The sequence below is a fragment of the Mesoplodon mirus genome (assembly GCF_964341445.2).
Source record: "Mesoplodon mirus genome assembly, chromosome: 9".
NCBI lineage: Eukaryota > Metazoa > Chordata > Mammalia > Artiodactyla > Ziphiidae > Mesoplodon > Mesoplodon mirus.
The window spans coordinates 87357037-87380259 of NC_138985.1; the positions used below are offsets into that span (position 1 = coordinate 87357037).

At 37.2% G+C, this 23223-nt stretch overlaps 1 protein-coding gene across 5 annotated transcripts in view; it reads right to left on the reverse strand.

Annotated features, from left to right (window-relative positions):
- The window catches only part of CADPS2 (calcium dependent secretion activator 2), a 478890-nt gene that overhangs the window by 144415 nt on the left and 311252 nt on the right, over positions 1 to 23223 (reverse strand). For all 5 annotated transcript variants that reach the window (XM_082631735.1, XM_082631734.1, XM_082631733.1 and 2 more), the window contains 4 exons: positions 17038 to 17146; positions 15538 to 15738; positions 4787 to 4923; positions 2318 to 2505 (listed from right to left, as the gene is read on the reverse strand). In XM_082631735.1, coding sequence (XP_082487861.1) covers positions 2318 to 2505; positions 4787 to 4923; positions 15538 to 15738; positions 17038 to 17146 — 635 coding nt within the window. The remainder of the gene's footprint in view (positions 1 to 2317; positions 2506 to 4786; positions 4924 to 15537; positions 15739 to 17037; positions 17147 to 23223) is intronic.

A 23223-nucleotide genomic window follows, 5' to 3' on the forward strand; every position in this document is an offset into this window, starting at 1 on the left:
ACAGAGGATAATAGGGGAATGAGAAGTCGTTTTTGCTTTTAAAATATGATCTAGTGCAGTAGAAGCAGGCGTGCACGTGTGCGAGTGTGTGTGTGCATACAAGTCTACATGATAAAGTTTATAACTACAGGTAAAAGGTTTGTAGTGTTTGCTTGAGTTAACAGAAGTCTTCTTAGAGGAATTTTGTGATATCTGACTGTTTAAAAACTTGAAGAAAGAAACCTTACAGGGAGGATAAACAGGTTGTCTGGGGTAAAGATGATGTAGCAAAGAATACCGGGACTTCAAACGAGGTAGCTAGAACATGATGATATTGGAAAAACCCGATACTTGTAATTTATTTTTAATTTGTTAATGAAACGAGAATCAGCGAAGGCTTTTGCAAAGGAGTACGGTAAAAGTTAGCCTGTAATTTTGAAGGTGATTGCTAGACTAATGTGGGGAGGAAAAAGCAGTAGAGAGATGAATAAAGGTAGATAAGCAAGAAAAAATAAAGGCCAGAATTAGGGTAGACACAACAGAAATGCTAAAAGACAAATTTGAGGAGTACTGCAAAGACAGAATATTGACATTGGCAACAAAATGGGGCTAGAAGGTAAAAGGAAAAGATAAATGAAAGATGAATGGCCATTACTGAAAGTGATAGTAATACAAATAACAAAGTCATTCATTCATTCATCAAGTATTTACTGAACACTTACTTTGTGCCTGAGTGTTACTTCTTGTCAGGCACTCTGCTAGGAGCTCAGAGAGGTACAGGAGCGGGTTTCATGAGATGATGGATTTAGTTTAAATGTGGAGAGTTTAAGGCATCAGCAGAAGATTCAAGCTGCCAGTTGTAGATAGAGATCTGTAGCTTAGGAGAATAATTGGGTTGGAATTATCTGTATGAAGAGAGGTCATACTTGAAGCTGTGGAAAGTGGCCAGATCACCAACACAGAATTTTTCACTGAAGTAGAAAAAAATTCTCAGAAAGAAGAGAGCAAGTTCAAGAACAGACGTGAGAAAATGCCACACTTGGGGTCTGGAGAAACACGAACTATGAGCAAAGAGACGGCCAAAAAAATGAAGATAATAGAATAAAATAAAAAGAGGAGAGCTGAGATAGCTGCATCCAGGAAAATGAGCAGCATTTACAGAAGCATGGGGTCTTGGATATTCCACAGCGTCAACTCTCCCATGAGAGTAAGGAGGGTGGAGCTGGAGAAGGCAATCCATTTCAAGCAGCTTCACTGGCCAGTGAGGAGCTGGGGGCCGAACAGGGGAAATGGTGAGAGGAGTTTGATGGGGAGGAGAAAGAGAACAATGGAGAGGTAGCTTGATGGGATAATAGTACTTAAGACAATGTAAACTATCCCTTAACATTTTTTTGACCACTCACAAGCCAAGCACTGTTCTAAGTGCTTGATACACACGAATGCATTTAATCCCTATCACAACTTATGATTTGAGATACTATCTTATGTCTTTCTTACAGATGGAGAAATAGAGACAGAACTCGATGAAGAAACTTGCCCTACCTCACCTAGTTAGCAAGTATTACCGCTCTGTTATGATGTGCGGCTAGATGAAGCTTAGGCTTGTGGCAAGAAAGGAAATATAAAGAGGGGGAGATGGAATAACGGGTGAGGCAAGGTACAAAGGGGATGAGATAAAGGGTATCTCCTTTATGGGAGGAGAAGGTTCCCTGGAACAAGATTGGGAGGAGAGAGGGAGCAATGTGGAGAGATTTTTAAGGTCAGAGATGCGTCGTTGCGGGGGGCCTGCATTAGGTGATATTTTGCCCTTTTGGTAAAACAAGAGGTGAGGTCACTGGCTTAGAGTGCTAAAAGGGGATACTTGTTCCTCAAGTGTGGATTAGGGAAGGGGCTGGGAGGAGACTCTACATAAACCCATTATTTATCTTGCTTTATCGACGAACACTTGTTCCACAGAGGAAAAGCAAGGATCATTAGGTATACACAAACCTGTCGAGAAACCCTACCCAGACATCCACATGCATTACAACAGAAATAGAGATGACACTTAAGCTGGGCAGACCCTAATACTAGGTGGTACATAAGAACTAAAAGGCGACTTCTAATCTCATAGATTCTCTCTCTCTGTTTCAAGTGGCTTTAATGGCAAAAAGAAACATAAAGTGCAGCCCACCTAAATCACCGGCATATTGATGTACATTTTTCCTTTGTGGGTTTTTTTTTTTCCTCTTGCAAGAAGCGTTTGCTATTTAAAATCTGTAACTAGGTGATAATAGCATTTTTCTCTCTTCCCAAGTCACCCCTCCACATTTCACTGTGTGTTTGCAAGTAAAAATACCTGTTGCCATGCACATGAGAGGCGCAGAACGCAAAGCTGTAATGAAGCAGGGTTGGGTCAATGACAGCACCGTTTTCTGAATGCTCCATCAGTTCTGTAAGGTAGCAGAGGTGTCTGTAACAGCCCCTCACACCATAACGGGCACAGTACTCATCCAGCACAAAGACTTGGCCAGGGCTAAACCACCCCTGCAAAAGGAAGAACAGATATATATATATATATATATATATATATTTTTTTTTTTTTTTTTCTTTTTCTGTACCAGGATTTGCTTTTCTGTAGGCACTCTTAGGCATTATAAGTAGAAGCTGCGTTACAGTGTCTTTTGACAATATTTTAAAAATTAGAATTATGTTTTCTAAAGAGCGAATGTCATCAATTTTGGAACTGATCTGGGCCACTGACAACGTGAAACCATCCTGTCTTTACTGCCACAATGAGGCATGGGCAACCTGTTCTCCTCCACTGTCACTCACAATTAGTCAAATTTATTCACAGCATCTAAACTGTCAGTCACAAAGAATGACATTACAAAAAACTTCAGTCTCTATATGAATCAATTAAAAAGAGAATGGTAAAGCAGACATGATAACTGAAATTGCCTAGTTTCCAAAAGTATTTTATAAAGTGAACTAAGAGAATTTCAGTAAGTCTAGCAGTGGTAAACATGTACTATTTGGGTATTTAAACATTTGGGATATTGTTCTCATTCTATTGTCTTTCTATGACCAATACAACAAAGTTAATGTTTTACAGCAGTAGTTTCTGGTTCTCTTGAAATGAGATGTTAGGATGGGTGTGTATGCTTGGCTAACAAGAGAGGGCCAGGTTAGGTAGAGCTGGTTTATAAAATATTTTGGTGGATTATATGGATTAATTTAAGATAAAAAAGAGAAAGAAGGGGGAATGGAGAGTTTTCAAAGGGGGCAGCATAATTGTGCAAGAGAAGGAAAAGAATAGGGAGAAATACAGAAAGATGAGACTGCAATAAAAAATAACTAAAAAGGAAGAGGAGAAAAAAGAAAACCAGAATACTACTTACTGTGGTGATAGTACAGGCACTGTACCAGACATACTATGTATATATTTAATATTTAGAGCCATCATGCATAGTAGTTACTATGACTCCATGTTACAGATACAGAAACTAAAGTTCAGAGGTAATCAGCTCAAGACGACAGTGCAAATCCGCTGCTGAGCCATGATTTACATCCAGGGTCATCTTACGCTCAAACACTCTTTCTAATCACACCTACCCTCTAGGTGCAGTTGAAGACACACTGTAGTGTTCTCCTCACACTTCATATGGCACGTGAGGTCACCCACATAATGAAAACGACTTTTGACAGTTCAGGAACTAACCCCACAGAGTGGAATCCAAGAGGAAAGTGTTCTTATTGATGATCAGTCTATGTGTGCTTGTCCACAGAAAGATACATTAGGGTTTTGTGATGACTTGTTTTACTCTCCATGTAATTGGAAAGTTTGGGCTGGATCGGGTTTAAGCTACACAATTACATGTTGAATAATAGGTACTTAAAAAAGAGTCTATAAATGAATTAATGAACCATCAGCGTGATCATGGCAATAAACTGTTTAACTTCTTCCTGTCTACTGAAACATCTCTGATGAGCTGAGAGCACATACTGTCTAAAATCTTATTTTAAAGACAGTGTAACTTTAATGCATGCAGCTACCATGGTCAGTAGCCAACAGACTAAGTGGTGATAGAAATAGGGATATTCCAGCTGGAGAAATTCCAGAGGAACTGCCATGAAAAAAAATCCTTGGATTTAAAGGTACATATAACTTTTAGGCTATAGTTTAATGCCCACATTCTAAGGAGTCAAGCATTCCTTCTAAATGTAAATTATACTTTGTATCCCGAATTTTTGCTGGTTTAAACACAAAGTAGCAGTTTAGCTACTCGATTTAATGCCTTTTTTTTTTTTTAAAGGAAATTCAAATTATCTTTGGAGAGTCAGATGAAACTAAAGCTTTCCTGTTACATACAGCCCCTGTCATCCTATTATTTATTGCACTGTTTCTTTCCCCTGTCACTTAGATTGCCTTTTTAGGAACAAAAGAGAGACATGAACAGTATCACCATTAGGTGAGCAGAATTTAAACCTTAAAATGTCTGTACAGGTGTTAGTAAATCCTATCACAGAGGTTTTTTATCTTTAGTAAAGCCTTCTATTTTCATTCCACCTTCTCCGGAGGGACTGAGAAACCACAGTTCAGAGTCTGTTCGAGTCCATTCTCCTGTCTATTGAGTGGCACAGCAGAGGTCTTCAAGTGTATAATTTTCAAATTGGAAAGCAATCGATTGGAATCCTTTATCCCTAACTCCAACTATAGTTATTAAATGAGTCAGGGATAAAAGGCTGCCTCATAACAAGTATTTCTCACTTTAAAAAATCTTTCACTCTAACCTATAGGAGACGAGATAGACAGATTTGTACTAACCAAGCAAGAATAGGAATCGTTCAGTCTGTGATCCAAAGTCTGCCTCTGGAGTATTCTAAAAAGGAAGGCGTGGTCAAGCTTGCAGGGATTCGCAGAAATAAACTCATCCATACCATGTTTCTGAAAGCGGTCTGCATCTGTAAATTCAGAAAGGCATGTACAATACATTTATTTTTGTGGTTTAATAATAGGCAAATGCAGTTTTTGAACAACACAAAATGTATGTCTCATGATAACAGATGACTACCTTCCATTACATAAAATATGACGCCACGAATTCAGCATATAACCATAAAATGCAACATTTTTTGGAGCCTAAATAAAAATGACAGGGAAAAATCTGCCAGTCATTTGGAATGAGGAAATTCTATTCACATTCAAAGCTACTTCAAATATCCATCACAGAAATAATCTTTTTTCCCCCCAATTTAAGAAACCTTGATGCATTTGAAGTATACATTTACCGAAGGAACTGCCTGGAAGAGAACCCGGGCCTATTTATAAAAAGAAAACCGACACCGATGGCTAGAAGCCTGCTTTCCAAATGGCAAACTAGGGCAGAAATGAACATACTAGCTTCAGCTGGATCACTTCCAGTCTTTTTTTTTGTAGGGAGCTTTTAATGGGACCAACTTTAATGTAGAAATGGCAATGAATGCTCTCAGGCTTCAAGTTTAAGAGACATGAAAAAGGGAGCATCATGTTTGTGCAAATATGCAGACAAAGCACAACGTCCCAAATGGCACTTCAATCAAAGGCCCAAATTTATTGTTCTTTACAGATTGCATCTTTCAACGCCTATAGACCCTGCGGGTTTATCAAAAGGCAAGCTTTTATGATTGCTTTCATTAATGGTATGTTTTGTCAACGTCTTCAATGTGAGTTATTTACGAAGGAGAGAGAGAGAGCCACGCACCACCCGAAAGGAGTGCTGGGGTGTTACTACATTAGCTCTGTTAGAGATGTCGCGCATATTGGGCAAGCAATCAGCTATCAAGATAAAAGTGGGCTCTCCTCACAGTGGTAGAGCTGAGGCTCCATTGTTCCTTAAAATTCATGGATAGATCTCATTACTGGTCATCACAAGAAGCAGAGTCCTAAATGTAAGCTAAATGTAGTTTTTAAAAACCTATATGGTCCAACCCTAAAACTGCAAAGGAAAGGAGACAAAAGCTTATTGATTAAACCCAATTATAGAGTCAGGCTCATAATAAAACTCAATATTGATCTGTGGACATGATGCTAACATAATCAGTCACATTTAGATATTTAGCCCAGATCATATTGATCCATGTCAAGTTCAACTTTCAGCCATATTTGTGGATGAAGAAGTATATAATTCAAGCTGAAGGGTCTTCAGAATCACATGTAAAAAGAAAAGATACACAAACTAATTTATATCTCACATCAGTGACAGATATCAAGAGGTGAATAGAGCAAGCAAGCAATGAATGGCCATTCATCAATGATGTAAGGTATACAGTTATGGTCCATGGAGAAAGTAGCATATGTATTCTTTTGCATTTAGTAATTACTTATCTGAATGATTAAATACATTACATGTGGTAATTAGTGTTAGTTGCATGAACACTAAACTAAACTGCTTTTCCTGAACTGAGAAATGAGATAATCCAACTTCTCCTGTATTTTATTCTTATGTCTGATAGTCTTTTAATATAAAGTTAAGTATATGATAATGTGAAATAATATCAAATGTGGAGGAAGAATATTGAAAAATGCAAGGCCTACATATAAAATCAGAAGATTTTGTATTTTAAAGAATTTATCTTAGAATCTTCATCTCTTCATTTATTTGAGTAAAAAAATCTTTTAGTATCACCTTTATGAAATTAAATTACTAGTTTTATAAAACATCTGCTGAATTTTATTCATTATTTCTTTCACCAGAGAAGGTCATAAAAGAAGTTAAAAATAACACCCATTAATGGTTTATGTGTTGAGAAAAGGATATGTAATAAACATCAGAGAAAAAAATCCATAATTCTCCTTTTACTATAAAGGTTTGTAGAAGCAAATTCTTATTTTAAAATAATGGGTATACAGTCTTTAAATAAGATACACAAGTTTCTGAAAAAAACTGAGTCTATAGTTCATTTCCATAATTAAATCATATTTTCAAAAATAAAGGTACTTTATTAATTATCTTCCTTATGAAATATAACTCAAAACCATATATTATTTAATGTGAGAAACTTTTCCAAATCACACACATAAAAGGAAAAGTACTTTTCTAGCAAATACTATTACGGATAAAAATAATATTTATGATAGCAATTTAAGTCACAAACAGAATGTATGCTGACGGTGAAAAAACATACAGGCAAACAAACCTACTAAAATTTTTATTAAAAACAGCAACAACAACCTACAATCTCTTCAGGGCTGTAAATTCTATGAAAGTGAAATGTACTTTCTATGCCATCTGATCAGCACAATTCAAAATATTTTATGTAAATAAACTTCACCATGCACTATTTTACCATTAGCTTGGAGACTTGCTTTAAAACTGAGTTATACTCGATCATCTTCAATTTATGTTCATCATAACACAAAATTATGGTGACGAGTCTTAAACGGAAAATTATTCATGGCACTAATCAAATGTTCAATGACAACTTAGTTCAGTTCAGTTTGTCTTCTGAAACAATATAAGGAAATCATCGAAAGAAACCAACAAGAGCTAAAACAATGTACTGTAAAACTGTCATATATTGTGATGATTAACCTGTGGACTAAGTACACAGGACATGATAAATGAGGGTACTGGTGGAGAGTTTCTATGGTAACAGTTAGATACGTGCTCCAGCGTCTTTAGGTAGTACTGTCACCAGGTGTGGTAAAAGTGGATGGAATAAAACCCAAAGAGAAGGATTACTATTGGCTATAGATTTAAGAAATTATAGAGGCTTTATTCAAATGGGACCTGAAAATTTAAGTTTTTCATTAGGGTAATAGTTATTGGAAGTCAAGAGAAAAGAATAATAAGCAGGTTCACAGTATCAATCTAAACAGTTAACAACAATGACTTGAAAATAGCTAGCACAGAAAACCATGTGAGGTCTACTAGCAAGCTGGCAGGTCCCACTGTGGTGGGAGCGCTATTTGGTGGGCATTGAACACAGCCAGCTCCCATGTGCTCAGGAATCCAAACCCTAGGAAGGGCACCTAAGTCAGAAATCAGAATGTGAGAAGGGTAAAAATTAACTGAAACGTTTCTCTTTCCTTTGCAACTAATTCTAAGGAAGCTGCATCTTTTTCTTTTTCTTTTCTTTCCTTCCCTTTCCTTTCCTTTCCTTCCCTTCCCTCCCCTTCCTTTCTTTCTTTCTTTCTTTCTTTTTTTTTTCTTGCTGTTCCTGGTGGTGTGAGAGATTAGGGATATAAAAGGGAAAGGGGAAGAAAAAGAGAGTTGGAGAAAGGGGCAAGAACAGGACAGCACCGTAGAAGAGGAGGCCATTTATCAGCCTTCTGAGACCACTCAGGTGCTTGGTCCCAGGCCTGGGACTCCAGTACCAAAAGGACTAAGAAGACGGTGCTGCTAGCTAAGAGCCTGTCTTCTCTGCAAAACCTTGAGCTAAACTAAGCAGCAAATGAACCTTTGAAATACAATAACTTGTTTTAAAATTATCCTATGTTTAGGAGTTTGCCTGTAGCTGCATTTACCACTACCCACTCCAATTAGACTTTCCTTTTAGCACCAACTCTCACTGAGCTTGAAAATTTACAGCAAGTTAAAAGTGGCACAGAGAAGTACCACTTCTCTTTTTAGAGCACCCATATAGCCTTCAATAGGAAAAGTTTAATGTTTTAAAATTTTATGTAGATTATCTTGTTGGTATGTTCACGTACATATGGTTTATGCTGAAGACCTAACAGAAAAGGTTGGTAGATATATTCATGAGGGGTCTGTTCATGCCTCTATTATTGACCCAAATAATTTCGTAGCTTGTTTTGGTTAACTGATTAAAAATGAATGTATGGATTTACACATCTTACTTTCTGCAGCAAATAACAAATAAATAATACTTTTATATGATGACAATTTTAATCAACACATACAGACCTATAATCATGAGCAAAGTACACAGATATTCAACATTTGAAAAAATATATTCAATATAAAGTGGGATATACTTTACTGATGAAGGGTGAAATTTAACTTATTAGATCAATCAGGAGAATTAGCTTATAACGTTAAATAAGTTTACAGTCTGATTTAAGAATTTTTTAAAAGTTTGGTTAAAACTGAAAAGAAGGTAAGTACTCTGGTTCATTTTTGACATTGATTTATTATTGAAAGTCAACTAGTAATGTGTTGTATTGTATTATGTAACATACACATTATATGTGTGAGAGGAAAATGAAAAAGAAAAAGGTGCTTGCACAGTATTTTATTTGGGGACAGCAAAGAAGGAGAGTTTAAAAACAACGTCATCCATCTGGCAAGAGGCAGACTGAAGCAGAAAAACTCAACAGTACTTCCCCAACCTCACTCCAATTCACCCTTTTCCTTAGAATTTCTGTAGACCTTGAAAGTCAAAGAAATATGGATGTAGAATAGATACACTTACCGGATAAATCTATAAATGCACACCATTATATATACTTTCTAAAAGATAATAAGGTTGTATCCTAATAAGTTAGATTTCATAAATTTATTATTTTGATCTGACTATCCCTAACCATTTGGTATACTTGGATTTTAAAATGAGCTTTTCTTTTTAAACTTGCAACATAGATTGTAGAAATTCAGGCAAGAGACGCAATGAATTAGCAACCAATCCCTCCAATTAAATGCATCCACTGTAAATATTTTAGGTATCATTCTACATATATTTTAAAACTTTTTTAATTGAGTGAAAATAGCATCACATATATAATTTAGCATTTTTCTACTAAACATTACAGAGAATTTTTTGCATGCTGTTGTTAACACCTTCATAGCCGTTTCCTTTATGCCCACCTGAATGATAGATATTAGTTTGTTTCTACTTTCCTGTTGTGGCAAAAGTAAACATTTCTGTTTCATAAATGGCAAAGTTAATGTAAATATTCCAGGTTTGCCTAGAAAGCAGTATCATGATACTGTAAACAAGATCATGATATTACTTTAAAAAATCCTATCATTATATGACAAACCCACAGCCAACATCATTCTCAATGGTGAAAACCTGAAACCATTTCCTCTAAAATCACGAACAAGACATGGATGCCCACTCTCACCACTATTATTCAACATAGTTTTGGAAGTTTTAGCCACAGCAATCAGAGAAGAAAAAGAAATAAAAGGAATCCAAATCAGAAAAGAAGAAGGAAAACTGTCACTGTTTGCAGATGACATGATACTACACAAAAAGAATCCTAAAGATGCTACCAGAAAACTACTAGAGCTAATCAATGAATTTGGTAAAGTAGCAGGATAAAAAATTACTGCACAGAAATCTCCTGCATTCCTATACACTAATGATGAAAAATCTGAAAGAGAAATTAAAAAACACTCCCATTTACCACTGCAACAAAAAGAATAAAACTAGGAATAAACCTAGGTTTATTCCTACCTAAGGAGTAAACCTAGGAATAAGCCTACCTAAGGAGACAAAAGACCTGTATGCAGAAAACTATAAGAACTGATGAAAGAAATTAAAGACAATACAAACAGATGGAGACATATACCATGCTATTGGATTGGAAGAATCAACACTGTGAAAATGACTATACTACCCAAAGCAATCTACAGAGTCAATGCAATCCCCATCAAACTACCAATGGCATTTTTCACAGAACTAGAACAAAAAATTTCACAATTTGTATGGAAACACAAAAGACCCCAAACAGCCAAAGCAATCTTGAGAAAGAAAAATGGAGCTGGAGGAATCAGGCTCCCTGACTTCAGACTATACTACAAAGCTACAGTCATCAAGACAGTATGGTACTGGCACAAAAACAGAAATATAGCTCAATGGAACAGGATAGAAAGCCCAGAGATAAACCCACACACATATGGTCACCTTATCTTTGATAAAGGAGGTGAGAATATACAATGGAGAAAAGACAGCCTCTTCAATAAGTGGTGCTGGGAAAACTGGACAGCTACATGTAAAAGAATGAAATTAGAACACTCCTTAACACCATATACAAAAATAAACTCAAAATGGATTAAAGACCTAAATGTAAGGCCAGACACTCTAAAACTCTTAGAAGAAAACATAGGCAGAACACTCTATGACATAAATCACAGCAAGATCCTTTTTGACCCACCTCCTAGAGAAATGGAAATGAAAACAAAAATAAACAAATGGGACCTGATGAAACTTAAAAGCTTTTTCACAGCAAAGGAAACCATAAACAAGACGAAAAGACAACCTTCAAAATGGGGGAAAATATTTGCAAATGAAGCATCTGACAAAGGATTAATCTCCAAAATATACAAGCAGCTCATGCAGCTCAATACCAAAAAAAGAAACAACCCAATCCAAAAATGGACAGAAGACCTAAATAGACATTTCTCCAGAGAAGATATACAGATTGCCAGCAAACACATGAAAGGATGCTCAATATCACTAATCATCAGAGAAATGCAAAGCAAAACTACAATGAGGTAACTACCTCACACTGGTCAGAATGGCCATCATCAAAAAATCTACAAACAATAAATGCTGGAGAGGGTGTGGAGAAAAGGGAACCCTCTTGCACTGTTAGTGGGAATGTAAATTGATACAGCCACTATGGAGAACAGTATGGAGGTTCCTGAAAAACTAAAAGTAGAACTACCATATGACCCAGCAATCCCACTACTGGGCATATACCCTGAGAAAACCATAATTCAAAGAGTCATGTACCACAGTGTTCATTGCAGCACTATTTACAATAGCCAGGACATGGCAGCAACCTAAGTGTCCATCGACAGATGAGTGGATAAAGAAGATGTGGCACATCTATACAATGGAATATTCCTCAGCCATAAAAAGAAACAAAATTGAGTTATTTGTAGTGAGGTGAATGGACCTAGAGTCTGTCATACAAAGTGAAGTAAGTCAGAAAGAGAAAAACAAATGCTGTATGCAAGCACATATATATGGAATCTAAAAAAAAAAAAAAGGTTCTGATGAACCTAGGGGCAGGACAGAAATAAAAACACAGATGTAGAGAATGGACTTGAGGACACAGGGAAGGGGAAGGGTAAGCTTGGACAATGTGAGAGAGTAGCATTGACATATATACACTATCAAATGTAAAATAGATAGCTAGTGGGAAGCAGCCGCATAGCACAGGGAGATCAGCTCTGTGTTTTGTGACCACCTAGAGGGGTGGGATAGGTGGGTGGGAGGGAGACACAAGAGGGAGGGGATATGGGGATACATGTATACATATAGCTGATTCACTTGTTATACAGCAGAAACTAACACAACATTGTAAAGCAGTTATACTCTAATAAAGATGTTAAAAAAATCCTATCATTACAAAAAATTTAATACAGTGAAGCAAAAAAGTATCATAAAAATACTTACCCTTACCAGCTATATAGGTCAGCAAAGAAATGAAAAACATATTTAAACATTTAAATAAATGTTTAGAAACATTTATTTTGAGTCATTTTAATTTCATGTTATTTTCTCAGTTTCCACTAATGACTCTAAAAGTTGTTCTTCCAAGAGATGATCAAGAAAGAGAAAAAGAAATAATACAGAAGTCAAGGAAGGGAGGAAAATATGAAATGCAAAACTACTCTCTGGAGCAGTCCAGTGGCATCTCTGATAAAGGTCATGGTCAGTAGCTCATCTGGATGAGGTAGAAACACATTTTTCTTTCTTCTTTCCTTTTCTTTCTTTGTTTTTTTTTTTTCCTTTTTTTAAAGAAAGGTAAAACAGCAGGGTCTGCTCTGACAGAAAACTTTACTAACAGCCTGGAATACAAGAAAGCTCTTAACGCAACTGGAACAGTTTGGCTTTTTAGAACAAATTTAGCTTTTTTAAAACAAGTTTATCAAGGGGCTAGAAAATTCAGTTCCACTTAGCCTGATCAACACTGCCTTGACAACACATTGTTATCTAATAGAAAGGTTTTGCTAGAAAGAAGTTATATGGCTATCTGAATAAACTGATTATTAGATCCTTTACTCAGTAATTCTGTATCATGTAGTCATGATTTCAATGTTCTAGACCAGTGGTTCCCGTCCACTTTTCTTGCCATTGTGTGTAAGATGGTTGATATGATATCAGCACACACCTTGGGTACTCCTTGCACACAAGATGTAAAGAAAAAATACTGGAACACAAGTGAATGAGGGAAACGTTTTCACAAAAATAATTTTCAAGTCACTGTAACTCGGCAGTTCTCAAATGGGGATAAACCTTCCCCACCTTTTCCCCTGTTCCCTAGAACATTTGACAATGTCTAGAGATATTTTTGGTCGTCAGACCTGGGGTCGGGGGGTGGGGCAGTGCGGTCAGGTGCTACCGGCATCTAGTGGGTAGGAGACAGGAATGATGCTAAACATCCTATAATACACAGGACAGCCCTCCCCGCAACCCCTGAAACAAAGAATTATCTGGCCCAAAATGACAGCCTTGCTGAGATTGAGAAACGCTGCTCTAACAAAGAAAACAATCACTCTGCTTCTGATTAAGACAGTGTCATTAAAAACAGATTAAACTTCCTACCTGAAACAAGTAAAAATTCATGTAAAAAATATTTTTTTAAATGTTCTCAAAATTTTGGACATCGTGCAACATAGGAGAGTGATTCCTAAGAGGCGGGGAAACAAATGAGATGAGTCTTTTAGTTGCCCCAGGTTAATGCCAGGAGAAACTTTCAAAGCTGTGGCTCAGGGAAGGAGAACCCAGGGAGAGCCAGTGGTCTCCCTGAGTTGAAAAGATGGAGCTGACAGTTCAGGAAGGCCAAGGCTGCTGGAGTTTGCAGGAAAGACTACTGTTCCCTCTCGCTGCCCCATTTTGTATTCAAATGAATACTGACCACCTCACGCAAGGGAGGCAACAATATGAGGATGGGGAAAGAACCACCCTAAAGGCTTAGACGGGACAATGCCCCAGATTGACACAGAGCCTGGAGCAGTGCTTGTTCCCAACAGCCAGAAAATAAAACCTCAAGTTTCACTGGTCATCAGTTGGGGTCTTTAAGAATAGTCTTGGTCCAGAACTGGGGACAATTAATCAAAACTACACCAAGGCACATTATAATCAAATTGCTCAAAACCAGTGATTAAGAGAAAATCTTTAAAGCAGCTTGAGAAAAAAAACACATTATATACAGAGGAAGGAACAAAAAATGATAGTACATTTCTCATCAGGAGAAAAAAAGGCAAGTTAGCAGAGAGTGGAGCAAAGTCTTTAAAGTACTGAAAAAAAGCATCTTTCCAAATGAAGGTAAAATAATGACATTTTCATACAGAAAAAAGCTAAAAGCTGAAAGCACTACAGAAAAGTCAAAGGAAGTCCTTTCAGAAGTGAAATATCTCTATAAGAGAATACAGAGTGCTAGGAATGGTAACTACATGGTTGAGTATACAACATTTTCTCTTATTATTTAAATTTATTTAAAAGGTATTTGACTGTTTAAGGCATAATAATAATACCAATGTATTGTGAGATTTACAACATTTGTAGAAGTAAAATGTATGACCAGAATTGTGCAGGGGCCAGGAAGGGAGATATGGAAGTATACAATTGTGAGATGCATATGCTACGTATGAAGTGCCATCATCACTTGAAGGTGGATCGGGATAAGTTTAAAGGTGTACACTTTGAAGCCTAAAGCATGCAGGAATCTGGAGTTGAGCTCATATTCCATCTTCATTTGGCCTCAAGTGCCTTTGTTTAAGATGTCTAAATGTAATACTAACGGGTGTCTAAAAAGAACAGAAAATAGTTATTTGCTGTATGAAAAGTATGAGAAGAAAGAAGAAAATAATGAGAGAAGAAAATAATGAATGTCAAAATGCTGCTCCCTGGAGAAGAAGCTTGAGAGTAAAAGGGTGTTGAATGAAAAGTTCCAATTTGAGCTTACAGTTAAAGACACACTGATTTATTATATTACAGAAGGAACCAGAGAAGTTTTGAAAAGGAGTATAACAAGTTAAAACATTTGGTTTAATGATTATTAAAGCTACGTTTGAAAATGTTTCTATCATTATTACATAATTTGTTATTAATTACTTATAAATTAAAATGAAAAATTTAGTTCTTAATGATTTATATTAGCATTGAGAAAATGACATGAATATAAAGGTATCTAGAAAAAGAAAGTTGCCTTGATGACTTTTTTTTCTGACCTACAACAGAAAGTAGGCCTATTATCCTTTTGGTTTGTTAGAAACAACTCTAGAAAGTTATGGTCCATCATTTTGGTATTCTGGAATCTTAATGCCAGTTTGATTTTGCAATACTTTTCCCATTTCAATAGAACACGTAAGTTAAAATTACAGTAAGTTAAAATCAATTTTCTTTTACGCTCTTGAGATTCCCAGAGACATCCTAGTGCTTGGCAAATTCATGACTGGAAATCATAGGCACCATTTATTCCAGGTTTGTCTGAAAAATTAGATAACTGATTCTATGACTACTAAAATGAACTATTCTTATTCAATTAAGAAATCAATTCAATTAAGGAATCAGTTAATGATGTAAACTATAATACTGAACAAATTTGACTCAGGCAATTTTATATCTTATTAAGGTTATTAATTGATAATCAAATTATTTTTCAACAAAACTTACAAAGCTGAGCATCTGCATGGAGAGTTCCTCCTTTAGGATTCAGCTTCTGGGCTTGAATTGCAGGAATGGGTTTATACGATTGACCTGTGGCCCTATACATGGCCTGAACCCACAATATTCTATCCTGTTCATCATCACTTGCAAATATTACAGTGTCTCCTTCTTTAACAGCATTAAAGAACATCTGACCACCCTGAAGTCCTGTGGAGGAAAAAAAAGACATTGTTAAAAATGTACACAGGGCCTTCCCTGGTGGTGCAGTGGTTAAGAGTCCACCTGCCGATGCAGGGGATGTGGGTTCGTGCCCCGGTCCGGGAATATCCCACATGCTGCGGGGTGGCTGGGCCCGTGAGCCATGGCCACTAAGCCTGTGCGTCCGGAGCCTGTGCTCCGCAGAGGGAGAGGCCACAAGAGTGAGAGGCCCGTGTACCGCAAAAAAAACAAAAAAACAAAAAAAAATACACAATTGGCAGATTTTAACCTCATTCATTAAATGGTCTCATGGAAAAGAACTGATTTGCTATTTGAGCTCAATGCCTTGAATCATTTTTAGTTGAGGATCAAATCCACAATCCAAGAATTGAAGGAAAACAATAAGGCGAAGCGATACACTTCCATATCACTTTGGAAATTAAAATTAGCTTAGGGAACAGTTCATAACAAAGCAGCATTCTGCAAGACATACAAACCTACCCCAAAGGAATGCATAGCAAAGTCTGATATTTCATACCAGAGAAGAAAGTCATTATCTGCCGGCACATTCCTCATTCTATATGCAGGAGATATATATGACCAGTTTAGCAGTAAAAAAATACAGCCAAGACAAACATGATACTTACATCGCATGGTATTTTACTTTTGCAAAATTCTTTCACAGAGAAGATATTTTGCATTTTAAGTGATTGATCAGTGAATGTGATCACTGACTTCTATTTTTAATCTATAATAATTTCTTAATCTATTCATTAGTATCTCTATATTTCTTAACCTCACTTTATTAATTTCATTAATCTCCATATATTCATTCGTTCATTCACTTATTCATTCACTCACTAATCTCAAGCACTGAGTGTCCAGTACTATACACAGCATTAATATATTAGGAGGGAGGGAGAGAAGTACAAGAATGTGATGATGGGGAGAAAATTACTAGAATATAATATACTAGCTATTTCTTTCCCTATTTCTGTCTCTTGTACCTTTTGCTTTTCAGTAAAGAAGTTTCTGAAAGCACTGCTGATATTTCTCATATAATTTCCCTGTTACAGTAACTTTCACATATTTCATCCTTGTACTGAGATAACAGAGATGATGAGTTATGGCTAAAACTAAGTAGCCTCATAAAGATATAATTCAAATCCCATCAAATCTTGTCTAGGTATATAAATGGAATATGTACCATTCACTGAATGGAGTTTGAAATGGAGAATAGACACAAGATATTTATGACAATTTCATGAATACATGAGAGGCAGGGAAAGTGATTCAACTAAGAATTACCTGGGTGGGGATCTGTGTAATCCACAGTGTATCCTTCAAGCTGCATTAATTCTTGTGGTTCAGACTTTTTTTCTCTATAACTGCACATAGCAAAGGTGTATTGGCTAACCTGCATGAGAAAAAAAGTTTACATATTGGTTACATTAAATTTATCTTCTAGGTTTTTCTTTATCAGAAGACTCTTTGACCAAAAAAAAACCCAAACATATGATTTGCGTATAAATTATTAAATGTTCACATCTTTTAAAACCTTGCTCAGAGATTAAGCACCTTTCATTTATCAGCTTGCAGTTAGGCCTTTCAGGCCTATGACCCAGCATTTCCCAGTTTGATGACCTGCTGGCCAATATTCTATGAGCTATTTATTAATAGAAGAGCCATAAAAAAATAGTTGTATTAAAAATAAGTTTGGGACCATAAAACTTCTAGAGGGAGACATAAGCAGAACACTCAGACATAAATTGCAGCAATATTTTTTTTGGATCTGTTTCCTAAAGCAAAGGAAATAAAAGCAAAAATAAACAAATGGGACCTAATTAAATTTATAAGCTTTTGCACAGCAAAGGAAACCATCTACAAAATGAAAAGACAACCTACTGAATAGGAGAAAATATTTGCAAATGATAGGACAGATAAGGGATTAATATCCAACACATAAACAGCTCATACAACTCAATATCAAGAAAACCAAACCGCCTGATTAAAAAAAATGGGCAGAACACTTGAATAGACATTTTTCCAAAGAGGACATGCAGATAGCCAACAGGCACGTGAAAAGATGCTCAACATCGCTAATCATTAGGGAACTGCAAATCAAAACCTCAGTGAGATTATCACTTCACACCTGTCAGAATGGCTATCTTCAAAAAGACCACAAACAAAAATGTTGGAGAGGATGCGGAGAAAAGGGAACCCCTATGCACTGGTGGTGGGAATGTAAATTGGTGCAGCCGCTGTGGAGAACAGTATGGAGGTTCCTCACAAAACTAAAAACAGAACGACTATATGACCCAGCAATTCTACTCCTGGGTATATATCTGAAAAAAAATACACACACACAAAAAAAACACTAATTCAAAAAGATACATGCACCCCAATGCTCCTAGCAGCATTATTCACAATTGTCAAGGTATGGAAGCAACCTAAGTGTCCAAAAAGAGATGAACAGACAAAGAAGATGTGGTTTATATACACAATAGAATACTACTCAGCCATAAAAAAGAATGAAAATTTGCCATTTGCAGCAATATGGATGGACCTGGAGGGTATTATGCTAAGTGAAATAAGGCAGGGAAAGACAAACACTGTATGATATCATTTACATGTGGAATCTAAAAAATACAACAAACTAATGAATATAACAAAAAAAGAAGCAGTCTCACAGATACAGAGAACAAACTAGTGGTTACCAGTGAGGAGAGAGAAGGGGGGAGGGGGAGGGGATTAAGAGGTACAAACTACTATGCATAAAATAAGCTACAAGGTTATACTGTATAACACAGGAAGACAGTCAATATTTTATAATAACTATAAATGGAGTATAACCTTTAAAAACTGTAAATCACTATATTGTACACCTGTAACTTACATAATATTGTACATCAACTACACTTCAATTAAAAAAAGTTTGGGAATCATCAGGTTAAATAAAGACAAATAGGCTTCTTTTTTTTTTTTTTTTTTTTTTGCATTACACGGGCCTCTCCCTGATGTGGCCTCTCCCATTGTGGAGCACAGGCTCCGGATGCACAGGCTCAGCGACCATGGCTCAAGGGCCCAGCCACTCCGCGGCATGTGGGATCTTTCCAGACCGGGACACAAACTCGTGTCCCCTGCATCGGCAGGCGGACTCTCAACCACTGCGCCACCAGGGAAGCCCCAAACAGGCTTCTTTTACTGCAGCTTCTTTACGGCCTTTAATATGCTAATACACATTGCAAATCTCCAAGAATGAGACATATTATGAGCATTCTCAAACATACAATCATGGAACCACATTTTCAAGCACACATATTTCAAGACTTAACCAAAGTAAAAAAGATCTTAATAAGTGTTGGAAATTTATTGGGCCACATAGCCAACCCCACAGGAAGGTCAAGGGTGGAGTTAAGGTTTTAGGCAGCCAGGGACTCAACATGGTCAAGATCTGCTGTCTCTCTGCTCTGCTTCTCTTGAGGAACTGGCTTCATGTCCTTACCCTGAAGTCTCACTGGGCTAGAACCATAGCTGCCAACAGCTCTGCAGCCACCTCTGATTGCCTCAGCTTAGGTGTAAGGCCGTATGTGGACCATTCACTGTGGCCAAGGGGCAAAAGTACCACTGTTAGCCCAGTCTGGGTCAAGAGCTCACGTCTGTGGCAGACTACTGAATGCTACAATGGGCAGGCTCTTAGAATTTCCCCCAAAGCAGTGAGGGGGAGGTGCTGCTCCGAGCAGGAGAAAAAGATGTCTGGTGGATTGAAATCTAATTGCAAAATTTCCTACAACACAGGATTCCAGGGAAGACACTTTGCTTAATGAGAGTTCCCTTTCCCACTTTTGAACAGAAATTAAAACTAAGGAAACATAAGCACACCTTTCAGTAGACGAAAATTACTTAAAGAGGACTCAAAAAGGAACTAATTAGGAAAGAAAAAAAAAGATTACATGAACTAACACTAAAATTAAGAACGTCTCCTCATTAAAGGATACCATAAAGAAAGTAAAAAGGTGTATGCAAAATATATATTCAACAAAGAACTAATATCAATGTGGGGTGATTTGCAGATAAGAGCAAAAACTGAGGTTACTTGGAAAAGAGGAAATTCTGCCTCAAGACTGCAGCATTAACTCCTGCCTGAGTTTCTAGCCTGCTGGCCTTTCTGGAGAACCCTGACTGATACCAAAAGACTTATTATGGATTATGAACACTTGATCCAGCCAATTTCCTTCCAGGAACTTACCCAAGGAAACAAATGGACAAATACTCAAAGATGCATGTGCAGTGTGTTCACGGCAGCATTGCATATGAGAAAAAACTGGAAAAACCAAGTTTGATTAAATACATTATGGTATAACCACACAGTAGTATAATGCCATACAGCCACTGAAAGAAATATGACGGGTTTTTTTTTCGGGACATGAAACTCTTTCTAAGATATAACATGAAGAGCAGATTTAAAAAATGTAGTGTGCTTTTTTCGGTAAACACTATATACATATGAATAGAAGGATGTATACTGAAACTATAAATAGTGATTATTATTAGATAGTACAATTATAGGTCATTTAAAGTTATGTTTTTCAGTGTTTAAAGTTTTTTTTCGAAGAATATTAATTACTTTATAATGAGACTTTTTCTATTTTGGAAAAAAACCCAAAGCTTTGTTTGGGAACAGCGAGTCCAATAACTTGAGACACTTGCGGTTCTTGCTACTCTTAGACTTCCTTTTCTTTTTGCTTTCCGTATCTTATAGATGGCCAATGAATTTACTTTCTCACCTGCATATGCCTAAGGCTTACAGATGAAACCCACTGGCTCCCATCGGAGCTTCAGTTTCTTTGTGTAAAAAGATATGATTGTGGGTGTTTTTTTAGGGGGTGTTGGTAAGTGGTAAACAGTAACATTATACTTCCATTATTTACTCTAAAAAGCAACTCACTCTCTTACCTAACTTAGGTCAAAATCCCACCATTCTTCCATAAAGTGATTTAACATAGTGTTATCTTAAAATTATGAAATATTTCAAGCATAAAAAACATGATAATATGTTAACATGTATATACCCCCCATTCAGCTTTGTTCAATCATAACTTCTTGTGTGTATATATATATATATATATATATATATATATATATATATATATATATATATATATGCTTTAAGCCCCCACCCCCGACCCCGGCTCCTCCGAACAGAAAAAGTTAATGCCTACATATTACACCTACTCAAACCCATTTCCTTTTCTCTCTCCCCAGAGGTAATCATTATGCTGAATTTTGTGTTTATTATTTCCACTCATGCTTTAAAACTTTTATTTTACATGTAAGTTCTTTTTTTTTTTTTTTTTTCTTTTTGCGGTATGCGGGCCTCTCACTGTTGTGGCCTCCCCTGTTGCGGAGCACAGGCTCCGGACGCGCAGGCCCAGCGGCCATGGCTCACGGGCCCAGCCGCTCCGCGGCATATGGGATCCTCCCAGACCGGGGCACGAACCCGTATCCCCTGCATCGGCAGGCGGACTCTCAACCACTGCGCCACCAGGGAGGCCCTACATGTAAGTTCTTGTAGGTTCCTGGACCTAGCTCCAACCTGTGTGTGGGGAGAGGGTGAGGGGTGGTTTCTACACCACCACCAAACAATGCCCTGGACACCAGCTGGTTTTCCTACAACTTAACTCAATTGTGATACTATCTGCCAGGAGATAGCATCAGATTCCACAGGTGAAGGGTTCAGTCTGAAAAGCTTGCCTTCCCACTCCCCCTACTTGAGATGCCAGTTGCAAGCCTAGGTTGTTTACCTGTGCTCTTGGTCAACCGGTTACAGACTGGAGGTTCCCATGACCCCCTCCTGTACTTCAGAGGCCAGTTGCAAGTCCAAGTTGTTACCTGTACTTCTGACCAACTGGCTATAGATCAGAGGTTCCCAGTATTCTCCCGCACACCCCCTCGGGTTCAATTAATTTGCTAGAGAGACCCATAAAACTCAAGAAACCCATTTACTTACTAGATCACAGGCTTATTATGAAAGAATATAACTCAGGAAATGCCAGATGGAAGAGATGCACGGGGCGAGGTATGGAGAAACAATGAGGAGTGTCCATGCTCTCTCCCAGCACTCCATTCTCCCCAGATCTCCATGTGTTCACCAACCTGGAAGCTCTCTTGAACGTCCTCCTTTTGGGGTTTTTTTTTGTTTTGTTTTTTGGGTTTTTTTTTTTGCGGTATGTGGAACTCTCACTATTGTGGTCTCTCCCATTGTGGAGCACAGGCTCCGGACGCGCAGGCTCAGTGGCCATGGCTCACGGGCCCAGCCGCTCCGCAGCATGTGGGATCTTCCCGGACCGGGGCGCGAACCCGTGTCCCCTGCATCGGCAGGCGGACTCTCAACCACTGCGCCACCAGGGAAGCCCTAGATTTACTTTTTGATAGTATTGTCCTAACATTCTACAAGGTATTTACTTAGTCAGCAAAAATTCACCAATGGAATAAAATATTGTTACATTTGCTAGAATTATAGATTCCAATCATGTGGTGAGGATTTTTAATACTTTGGAAACTAGAGGCTGTGATACCTAGAGGACTCAAGTCTCACTAAGTGACAAATAGTTACTCTCAGAGCTAAGCTTCACTGAAAAGAAAATATATGATTATCCTCTGAAACATACTGGTATTGAGGGATGAGGGTTATGGACCCCTGAGGTTGTGATCTCAACTCCAGAGTTCACGGTTGTGGAAACTGACTTTCCTGAGGTCACCCAGAAGGAGATGGTCATCCTGAGTGTAGAATACAAGTCTCCTCAATCCAGTAAGTACTCCTTCCGATATACCACATTCTAATTCACATTCTGAAACTTAAAAACTGTATTCCCAAATAACAAGCCAATTGCCTCTTAATTTCTGGCAAAGTTCCTATTTAAGAGAGCTATAAGATATTTAGTTAGGTATCTGTAAGAAACTATAATCAAAGACTACTAAGGGTAGAGGAGAGAGAGAAAAGTGAGTTGAACAGCAAGCAAGTTGAGGCATTTCTCTCAGGTACATATTCAATAAATCACCATCACTTGTTTTATAGTAATGTTAACTATATCTTTAACCAATATAAAGTTATAATCCTTTCATATATTTAATACTTCCCTTGAATTTTACTTGGTCTGAATTTAATACTGTCATCCTACTTTCTCTATGTTTTGGCCTTTTGTTTGTGGTATATCTGGATTTTGGTTTTTATACCACTCTGAGAATCAGTTACTAGGTCCATTTAACTCATTTACACTAAAAATTCATATATATACATATATATCGCAGTCTTCTGTAATATGGCTACTACAATTTCCTTGGCATCCTATTTTTAATCTATACTAGTTACTTTAAAAGTTTTCAAAGATATCATTGACCCCATCTTTTCTCTATTTACTGAAAGACAAATCATTTTTTACTGTGTCTTATAGAACTTGAAAAATGTAGCTTATTTTTAACGCTCCATTCATT